The sequence below is a fragment of the Rhagoletis pomonella genome, unplaced genomic scaffold, assembly GCF_013731165.1.
Source record: "Rhagoletis pomonella isolate Grant_MI unplaced genomic scaffold, Rhpom_1.0 Rhpom_scaffold_00002, whole genome shotgun sequence".
NCBI lineage: Eukaryota > Metazoa > Arthropoda > Insecta > Diptera > Tephritidae > Rhagoletis > Rhagoletis pomonella.
The window spans coordinates 77,080,574-77,091,839 of NW_023458556.1; the positions used below are offsets into that span (position 1 = coordinate 77,080,574).

General features: G+C 38.8%; 1 protein-coding gene across 1 annotated transcript in view; it reads right to left on the bottom strand.

The window, feature by feature from the left end:
• LOC118734091 overlaps nt 1-11,266 on the bottom strand; it is a 56,420-nt gene that overhangs the window by 18,350 nt on the left and 26,804 nt on the right. Inside the window, 5 exon segments of the mRNA XM_036463796.1 lie at nt 3,607-3,693; nt 3,830-3,931; nt 3,985-4,080; nt 4,134-5,036; nt 5,107-5,572. Coding sequence (XP_036319689.1) covers nt 3,607-3,693; nt 3,830-3,931; nt 3,985-4,080; nt 4,134-5,036; nt 5,107-5,572 — 1,654 coding nt within the window.

The following is an 11,266-nucleotide window of genomic DNA, read 5'->3' on the forward strand; positions in this document are numbered from 1 at the left end:
ATGTTGATGCTGGAAAATTTGGGTCCTGCGGGAGTAGCGTACCTAACGGAGGTTATAACTATGTCAATGGTCCCTCTCATCATCCTAGACGTCTGGAAGGTGGGGAGAGTGGTCCCACTGCTCAAGCCGGGGAAACCAGCCAACAAAGGAGAATCTTATCGCCCGATAACACTCCTTTCCCCGGTAGCGAAGCCACTAGAGGCCTTGCTGCTCCCGTATTTCACGAACCACCTGACCCCAGCGAAGCATCAGCATGGTTTCCGTAAAGTGCACAGTACAACAACAGCACTTAACGCCATAAACACTCAGATAAAACCTGGCCGTAACCGCAACCGTCTCTGTGAGAGAACTATTCTAGTAGCGTTGGACCTGTCAAAGGCGTTTGACACCGTCAGCCACTCCACGCTACTAGAAGATATAGAAGCTTCCTCTCTCCCACAGAGGCTCAAACGGTGGTCGGCGAATTATCTGAGTGGCCGACACTCGTCGGTAATGTTTAGAGACAAATCGAGCAAACTCAGAAAAATAAAACAGGGGGTTCCACAGGGTGGTGCCCTTCCCCACTACTGTTTAACTTTTACATTTCAAAGCTCCCTCAACCACCAGAGGGAGTATCGATTGTCTCTTACGCCGGCGATTGCTCGACCATGGCGACTGGGAATGGAATCGATGACCTGTGTTCGAAAGTAAACGGGTATCTCTCCGATCTTTCTCGCTTCTTCACTGCAAAGTGTCTAGCCCTCTCTCCTACGAAATCCTCTGGGACCTTGTTCACAACCTGGACGAAGGAGGTCAGGCTACCGCTGGGAATTCACGTCGATGATACACCAATTCCGTCGGCGAATAACCCCGAAATACTCGGAGTAACCTTCGACAGCCTGCTCTCCTTCTCTACGCACGCAACCGCTATTGTCAACAAAGTACAGAGCCGCAACAAGGTCCTCAAGTCGCTAGCCGGCAGTACTTGGGGCAAAGACAAAGAAACGTTGCTGGCAACATACAAGGTAATAGGCCGGCCGGTTTAAAATTACGCAGCACCAGTGTGGTCGCCGGGAACTAGTAGGACGCAGTGGATGAAGCTACAGACGACACAAAACACTGCACTTAGGACAGCGACTGGATGCCTTCTGATGTCGCCAGAATACCACCTACACGACGAGGCGAAAATGCTCCCTGTTAAGGAGCATAACAAAATGCTCTGCAAGCAGTTTCTGGTTGGGAGCCACAGACGTGGTCACCCAAATAGACAACTGCTTGCAGAAGAGCCCTCGCCCAGGCACGTCAGGAGGCATCTCTACGAACGGACGGACGAAGCACAGAGGTTCATTAAGCAGCCTCTGGACCCTTCAGCATATCGACAGGCCCTGAACGGCATTTACAGGAAGTCAGTCTCGAGTTATGTAGACTCCAGACCTGTGAATGCCGTTCTAAGCACACAACCACCGGACATCGACGAGAGGAGCTTCATCTGCCTCGGGAGACCAGAACTACAATAGCCAAACTTCGCTCTGGCTACTGCAGCAGGTTAAACTCATACCTGAACAGATTAGACGCAGATGTGCCAAATGAGTGTCCGGCATGCGGAGAGACACCCCACGACTCGAAACATCTCTTCGTATGCCCGGAAAACCCGACAACACTAACGCCTTTGTCCCTGTGAACCGACCCCATTGATGCTGCACGCTCCCTGGGTCTTCCGTTAGTGGAGCTTGACGACAACGACTGAGATATTAACCGATCTGGGCGGGGTTTTTGTAGCCGCTATAACAACAACAACAACAACGTCATCGGTAACAAGAACCGCTGAGTCTGTTCTGCCTTTTCGAAGTTGGATAAGGAAGCAAAGCGAATAGGTCTGGTGGTAAACTCGGACAAGACGAAGTATCTCCTGTCATCACACAAACAGTCAGCGCATTTGCGCCTTGGCACCCGCGTCACTGTTAACAGTTACAATTTCGAGAAAGTAGAGAATTCCGTTTACTTGGGAACCAGCATTAACACCGAACCCGCTGGTGGTAGCAGAGGAAAGACAAGTGGAGAAGGACTTGGCTTCATTTGACATTTCCAATTGGCGTCAGTTGGCCCAGAAGAGAAACGACTGGCGTGCTTTGTTGAGCCAAAATCGCGTAGGCGGTTACAGCGCCAAATAAGAAGAATAATTTAGATTGGCCTTCTTAAGTGAAGCCATTCTACGAGGCCTACACAAGGGCCCAAAAAAGTGTTTCCTTGCATGCCTTCTAGAAGCGCATTTTCTATTTGCAATTTACGGGAATGTGTAATTTTATATTATTTAAGATTATAAATATAAATGACTTTAAATATGCATTTTAGATTGCAATAAAACATATTTGACATGAACCTTAAATAAATACCTTAAAGTATGATTTTTATTATTATTAAGGGAAAGTAGCGAGATTTTAAAACAATTTTAGGGTGTTTTTTTATGAAACAACAAAAATATGTGACAGTAATGTCCAAGAAGAGTTAAAAAAAGGGGTTCCACAGGGTGGTGTCCTCTACCCCTTACTGTTTAACTTATAAATTTCGAAGCTTCCTTAGCCACCTGAGGGAGTTTCCCTGATCTCATTCCCTGGGAATGGAATTGATGACCTCTGTTCAAAAGCAAACTGCTATCTCTCCGAACTTTCTCGCTTTAGCAAGGAGCGTAACACTCTCCAAAACGACGATAGCACACCAATTTTGACGGTGAATAAGCCTAAAATTTTAGGGTTTTTTGAAAGAACAAAAACATGTGGCATCACTGAGCCCAAGAAGAATTAAAGAAGGTGTTCCAGAGGGTGGTGTCCTCTCCCCTTACTGTTTAACTTCTACATTTCGAAGCTCCCATAGCCACCGGGGGGGAATTCCCCATACGCTGAATACAGCTCGATGTTAGTGTCTGGGGATGGAATTGATGACCTCTGTTCAAAAGCAAATGGCTATCTTTCCAAACTCTCTCGCTTCTTCAATGCAAGGAGCCTAACACTCCTCCAGACTTCAACAAGACATTCACGTCGATAACACACCAATTATGACGGTGAATAATCCAAAAATGTTAGGGCTTACCTTTGATAGCATGATCTCCTGGCCTGCGCACACAACCGCAGTTGTTAACAAAGTACAGATACGTATCAAGGTTCTCAAGTCGTTCGCCGGCAGCACTTGGGGCAAAGACAGAGAAACGTTGCTGGCAACATACAAGGAAATTCGCCAGCCGGTTCTGAACTTTGCTGCGACAAACCGTAATAGGCGGGGCTTAGTAGAGCCGCTACAACCACAACATAACTGAGCCCAGGTTGTTTGATGTTACGTGTAGCAATAACAACCAACGGAAAAAATAACATATCTGTGGACTTTTGACAAAACAACTTCTCTCGAGTGAGGTCATTTTCTCTTCAAAGCTGTAATTCATTGAGTTGACGAATGGTATTTTTTTGTTTAGTCATTAATAGGAGTAGTTCAAGATGCTATCTTAATGAAAGGTAAATAAAACTATCAAATAAATTATCAAATACTCTAAATTCCAACCTACAGAAAGCACAGAGAATGTTTTGTCAAAAGTCCACAGATATGTTTGTACATAGAAAATGAAGTCTTAGTCCGCACCTGTTTCCAATTCATTGTCTGCATTAGAATCTTCCTGCTTACAGCATATAGCAGAATCGTCCAAAGTAGAAGCTTCTCTTCCTTCATCTGTAAAAGTAGTTTAATAGAAATCGATAAATGCTTGTACTAAAAACTTTCTTTTCGCCATTTTTTGATAAAGTTAGTATTGTGCGGCCAATTAAATAAATATAAAAATTTTTATTAATACTTATTTGCAACTTACTTTCTGTAAGAGGTTCTTCAGCAAAAGTAGGTTCCGGCTTTTCGTCTTTATTTTTTTCATTGCTACACCCATCCTCCAAAGCTTTGGAAATTTCAGAGTTTCCTAGTGATAAAAGTTTAATTATTATATTTATTCAGAATTGAAAATATTCTTACCCTCGAATGATATCATTGGGATTGCCGTTGCTTCTGTGCTTTCAAATCCATTGTCAAGCATAGACTTTTCTATACCTGAATCATTGTAATCATCTTCTGTTATAAGTATTATAAGCTATATATAGTAAATTAATCGCGTTTCTACTTACCAGTCACATCGTTTCTGCTAAATTTAACTTCCTCGATTTGTTCATATTGCTGATCTGCACAAAAATGTTGTTTTTCTGTTGCTCCCATTAAATCCTCCTTTTCTTGACTGCTTTCGAATCCTAACTCATACTCGTCACGGAACTCTTCGGAGCTGCTGTCCATCAGTGTTAGCTGTGGCATTGGTAAGTGCACGCTAACATGATGACACTGATCGTCCTCTATCAAATCTATACTCTTCGAATGATCATCTTTCGTTGACAAATCGCAAGCGGCATTATCATGGTCATCGATGATTTGCCGCTTACTGTCGTTTGCAGTTTGGTCAACTTCGCTTCTAGGTAAATGTGTATCTGTTTCCGAAAGAGCAGCTGAGCCATCAAAGGAAAACACCATTTTATTTGGTAGAAGAGATTCAGTGTCCATGAAGAGGAAATCAATAGAACACTTATCACTTGAGTCTCCATGTAGTTCATCAACGCGATGCACACACAGCGAAGGATGGTCCCCGGTTTTATTTTCACAACTTTCGCAATCTGTTGATTTAGAAGGTTCATTATCTGCGATTTTGTCTGACTTAGCCCCTTTATCCGAATCTGTTTTGTTATCCTCAGTTAAATTTGCCTCAGGCTGGATAAAGGAGGAGGGATTCCTCACGACTTCACAGTGATTGTGCTCAGCGTTGACAACGTTAACATCGGTGATGTTCGGATATTGTTCTGATAGAGTTTTATTTACTTCAGACTTTAAATTATTCTCTTTTACAGCATCGCACTGATTTTCAATTTGGGTTTCGATATTGCAATCACTTCTGCAATGTGTGTTGTCACTAAGAATTTCACTGAGTTCAAAATCACATATTGGCAATGCATTGTCAGTGTTCTGCACGATAGTGGGAGCTATATCTTAAACATGTTTAGACAGTGTTAGAAATGCTTCTTTTTTTTTTAATACATAAGAATTTTTGTAACTCACCACAGACTGCTGAAGTAGTGATTTTTATTGTTGTTGACGTAAGCTCCTGGTTGTTGGTTAATTCCATGAATGCATTAATATTGTCCTCAATGTCAATAAGCGGCATGTCCAAACCTGGGCCAAATGAATCATAATCATTGTTATCGAAGACTTGTTCTGTTTCTGCCTCCAAATTTCCGGAAGAAGCGTCATTTTTGGAAGACTCATTTAAATTAGATGATTTCAAAGATAAATCCAGAGGTAAAATATCTTGATTTGCCACATCTATAGAAGTATTACTATAGTCATCAGCTGTTGTGGACTTTTTCGACAAATCCAACAAAACGTCCGATATGTGCGCTGGAGGCGGTAAAACCGAATTGCTTTGAAGGTGGGAATCTTGCACCAAAATAGGTAGATTGGTTGGTGCATCAAGAACTCGCGCGATAACGTTTGTAGTATCACCAACGTTGTCTATATAATTAACCTAAGATTGAAAATGTTAACGTAAAGCGTTTTATATTGCCTTTTAGGAAACCACTTTAAATTAGTTTGTAGTAAAAGTACCTGTTTGGACATGTCCATTTATCTACACAGAAGATAATTTAGCTAGGCCTTCTGAAGTGAAGCCATTCTAAAATGCTTACTAAAGAAGGGCTAAAAAGTGCATCCCTGCTTATCTTATAAAATAGCATTTGAAGTCGCAATAAAACATATTTCATATGAACCTTAAAAAAAATACCTTAGTTTGTGCATTTAAAAACAGCTTTAGAAGAATTCCCCCAAAAGGCCGTTCTACTGAGTAACTAAAAACACTAAAGTATAAGGTATTTAGAAGTTGCTAATAGAGTCCGACCGAAGGTAGTATTTATTTTTTCTCTCCCAGCGATAAGTGTCCGAGACCAACAGCAACGGAAACTATATGCAAATAACCCTTTCCCACCGAGCGAGATCACACATCTAGAAAAAATAAAATTACCTGTTCTCTGTTGTGGGTTATTTTTTCTCTTAAATAGAAAGAGTTATTTTGGGGCACTTTCAAAGTGGAGAGGGTTATTTTCGATCTCTGTTTCCAACAGATCGGCTGCAGTCTTGGATACGTGGGGTAGTTTGATAAAAAGTGGAATAAAATCCAAAGTAATAGGGGTGTTTTCTTCATTTTCACCACATTTCCTCGAAATTAATCATTCTTCAAAGTGAGATTAAAAAGAAACTTCTCTGATGCCAACAAGACCAGATACATATAAACTTGCATCTTGACGAAAAAAATTTGTACCTATTCAAGTGAAGCAGGGTGTATGTATTTATATAATAGTCTTATAGTCTTATTACTTTATACATATATATATATATACATTTAAAAATATATATGTACAGTGCCGAACAGAAGTATTGGCACAGTGAATTTTTCGTTCAAAGTTGCTAGAAAATCGCTTTGATTTTTGGCAATTTTTTTAGTGGTGTTGCTCATTTTCTCCATACAAAAAATAATTGCCGAATATACTTTGTATGGAAGAACTTGCGTGAAAAAAAATTACCAAAAATCAACGCCATTTTCTAGCGACTTCAAACTTGCACTTTGTTATACTAAATTTGAATGGGCTATAAAACTGCATACTTAGAATTTTTCTAAAAAAATCGGAATAGAAAGTTGCAAATTAGTGTGCAAATTTAATGAATTTTCCTAAGTTTTGCACAAAGTTTAGAGATTTTATTATTATGTTTTCTGGCGTAGAATCAACAATATTTTTTATAAAAAATTATCGAAAATAAATTAGAATAAAAAACTTTGCATGTATTGCGAAAAATTCACTGTGCCAATACTTCTGTTCGGCACTGTATATAAATGGGACGTTTCACATCAACCGGCCCACAGCTCTGTCCAAAATTCTAAGCAACTAAAGTAAACATACATGGGGTGTTCACAACGGTGTCGTAAGTGTAGTATTGTTGTATGTCGTAAACTTTAAAAGGCTAAAAATATATATAGGGGGCTTGCAAGGGTCTACAAGTCATATTATGAATTTTCACAGTGCTACAAAAAAGTTGGTTGAGGTTTAAAGTCCACTAAACATTTATTTAAGCTTTTAAAGCTTTTAAGTCAAAATACTCGTAAGCTAATACCGTTTCGATTGCAAAGTGGAATAATTTAAAACCCAAAGTGGCGGCATTACTGCGCTAGGCAAATATATTTATTAATTTCCGAGTCCGACCGATTAATCGGCATCGGCTAGTATCGAAACAAAATAGAGCATCGCCATCGGCATCGGCCTTTTTTCGCCGATTCCTTGCCGATTATTTGGAATTTCTTTTCACAAAAATTAATTGTTTTTTTTGGTTGAAGGTGTTTCGCGTTTTTTCCATACACAAGTATGTTCGACAATCTTCTTTTATATAGAGGACACTGCCGGCAAAAAAAATTGCCAAAAATTAACGGGATTTTATAGCAGCTTGAAACTTTCACTTCATTATACTAGAATTAAATGGTCTATAAAACTGCATACCAAAATTCTGATTAGAGATTGAAATTTTGGTGAAAATAAGCAGAACTTTTTTAATTTTTGTACAATCTTTGAAATCGGAATAGACGTTTATAAAAAAAACTAGCAGCCCGGCGAACTTCGTCCCGCCCAAATTATTTTTTTTTATTGAAACATTTGATCTAACGTTTTCGCCAGCAATTCACGTTCACGTTTGGTTTTGTGGTCGACGGAAGGCATATCTCCTCTATTGCAGTCTTAAATAACCTGACGAAAGCGTTATACCGGGAAGAAGTCCTTGCGGCTCGATGGTGAATCGTCCTGGAATCTGTATATTATAGTTGGTGGCAATTTCCAAACTGGTGAGTATCATTGGTCCACATTCTGTTTAAGTCACCGTAAAGCAAGCACCGCAATGGTTCGGATGGTTGATTTAACGGGGGTAATTTGACTTTGATCCTTGGTGCCTCCGAATTGACGATTTTTGGCAATAACTCGGCTCCAGCGCCACTTAAAAAAACTATCACGCATTCGTTATACGGAGAAAATGCGCAACATCATCAGCGAAAAAGTTCTCAAACATCAACGGTAACTTATAGCCATTTCAAACTTGCACTTTATGATACTGAAATTGAGTGAACTACAAAACTGCATACTCAAAATTAGGTAGCATTTAATGCAAAATGAACTATATTTCTATAAAAAATTAACAAAAAAATGTATTATGAAAAAACAAAAAACAAAAACAGTACAGCCGTTCGCGAGATCACCTCTTATAAAAAGAAGGAGCTTCTCTTTATATAATTAGTGTAGGTAACACAGGGCAACACCGATTTTGATGCGGCAAATGTTAAAGCTGTTTTTGGTAAGATTTTTTTGTGCTGATTACGAATCCGTAAGTTTCCATCAGCTCCAGATTTTGAGAAAAACGTGGTGAAAGTGTCAAAAAAATCGCGTTTTTTGCAATATTTGAGAAGCTCTAGCAAGGAAACAATTACTTTTTATCGTCCACCCAATAAAAAAAATATACTGGAAAATTATGCAATTGAAAAAAAAGTGTGTAAAAATCACTGTTAGCTGTTCATCAAACGACTATAGGTCAAGGTGCAGGAATGGTATTTTGAGGGATTGAAGTCAGAAGTCCAAGCTTTAAGCCTAAGTGGAAGGTTCTATCACCCTTTGTTTCTTTGCTAGAGCTTATCAAATATTGCAAAAAAAAGCGATTTTTTGACATTTTGACCTCGTTTTTCTTAAAATCTTGAGCTGATGGAAACTTTATGCTTACCGATTCGTAATCAGCACAAAAAAATTGTCAACATTTGCTGCATAAAATTTTTCTCCAATACCCCTAATGACTCAATTCTATTCTACGCATATCTATAATACGGTTATCCAATTTCAAGAAAATCGGACCATAAATAAGACTTTTTCGAATAGATCGGTCGGTCCCTGGTCCACTTAACGGAAAAATGGATCCTGTATGCTAATATAGCCAAAAGGCTACCTACGTACCAAATTTCAAGCAAATCGGACATAACTAAGATTTTTTCGAACAGATTGGTCCCTGGCCCACATATCAGAAAAAGTATCCTAAATGCTAATCCAGGCAATAAGCTACCTACGTGCCAAAGTTCAAGCAAATCGGACCATAAATAACTTTTTCGAATAGATCGGTCCCTGGCCCCTTAACGGAAAAAACTGATCCTATATGCTAATCTAGGCAAAAGGCTACCTACTAGGGATGTTAATTTTTTCGATTTTTGCGATCCCGGGATTTTCGGGACATCGTTCATACAATCCCAGGTTTAGATATTCATTATTTTCTAACAACTTAACATAAAAAATTGCATCAATATAGTTTGAGAAGCTGTCCTACAATAGTGATGATGATACGAGTACATAAGAGTAAATACTCGAATACCTCTACCAAGTACCGAGTATTTTTTGTACTTCGATACATGTGGCCAAGTACTTGGTGGGTATCGAGTGCATTGTGCAAGAATTTACTCGGTCGAAAAATTTATGCAACTCTAGTCAAATTAGTAAAGTTGCCTCAAGTTGCATATATGATGTTTGACACGTAAAATTGTGTTCGATTTCTAGCATGTATGTAACCCCGCCGCATCCCATGTGCTGAAGCTTTATGGTATTTTATACAACAATAGCCTGCGTTACGCAGGAAAAATACGTATATACACTGAGGAAAAAAACGCGTTGTAAAAATTAAAATTTTTTATTTGATTACCGTTTAAAAATGTTCGTATTTAAATCAAGTGAAAAGTGTTCAAAATTGAATATTGCCATTATATACATACACTACGTATAATGGAAATATTCAATTCAAATACACCCGTATTAAAATGAAGCATTTTTCACAGCACGGATGGCCTTTTGCACGTCTCAGATGCTTTGTCATATGTAATTAAGAAAGTACGCTGCTGCAGTAAGGCGGCCAATTTTCCGTAAAGGACTAGTACTTCACTGGTTAAAATTTGACTGGTCGGAATTGGACATTTGCTTGCATCGAAAATGTCAGCCTTCGAGCAGTCCCCAAGGAACCGGCCTAGAGATAGACGAAAAGTGCAGTTTGGCAATGACAGGGTGGTGTTGTCTTGCAATTCAATAAAAAAAAAATTTAAAGAACACCACCGTGTAAATGTCCCAATCGCTTAGTCTGGCCTTGATGCAAAGTGACCATTTGAACACACATTTACATGCTTGCCACTATTTGTTAGCTTTCAGGAGGGTCCGGGTTCAAATGCCGTCAGAAGCAACATGGTTATAAAATGATTAAATTTTTTTTTTTGTGGTTCGGAATTATGAAAAAGCATCTGCGAAGTGCAGAACGCAATCTTACTCCAACGAAAAAAATCTCCAAAACGGGACTAGTCCCGGACACGCCAATGCTAAAAATGGCAGTTGAAACCATTGGCAGGGGAATTGTGAGGGACTATCTGAGGGCTAGCCGAGGGTGAGTCTGAATTGTTGCAGGGTATATGTATACAAAGCATGTACAGCGGCGACAACACGTACACGTATATGTAGATGGTACATGTTTATCTGATTCAAACTCAACATTTGAAAACACATTTACATGTATGGCTGTAGCTGAGTGAAAATACGCTTGATACAATTGGTTGCTGCCCAGAGGGTCCGGGTTCAATTACCATCAGACGGAATATAAAATAAATATCTATTTTTTCTTCTTAATTAAAGCATCTGTGCACTTCACGACATATTTTATAACGTACATACTCAAATTTAAAACAAGTTGGGTTGGTTGGTGCTCTTTCATATACGTATTTTTTTTAATTTAGCACGTTTTTTGTTAATTCTAACATTTTTTTTCCTCAGTGTAGATATTTATGTTAAAAATAAGCATATATTTTCATATTCAAAAAGCCATTTCTGAATTAAATTAGTCATTTCTAAATTAAATTGTATCTTTGTAACTAACATATAAAGGTTGCGAGAATATGTATTTACCCATATGTATGTATATATTAAAAATAAGCATATATTTTCATATTAAAAAGCCTTCTTGCATTAAATTATATCTTTGTAACACATAAAAGACAGTTTTATTTATTTAAAAAAAAAATGCAAAACCGTTTTGAAATATTTCGTCCGAGTACTTTTGAGTACAAGTAGAATCGAGTATTTTCTAGCGATACTTTGAGTAGCATCGAGTACCCCCTTCG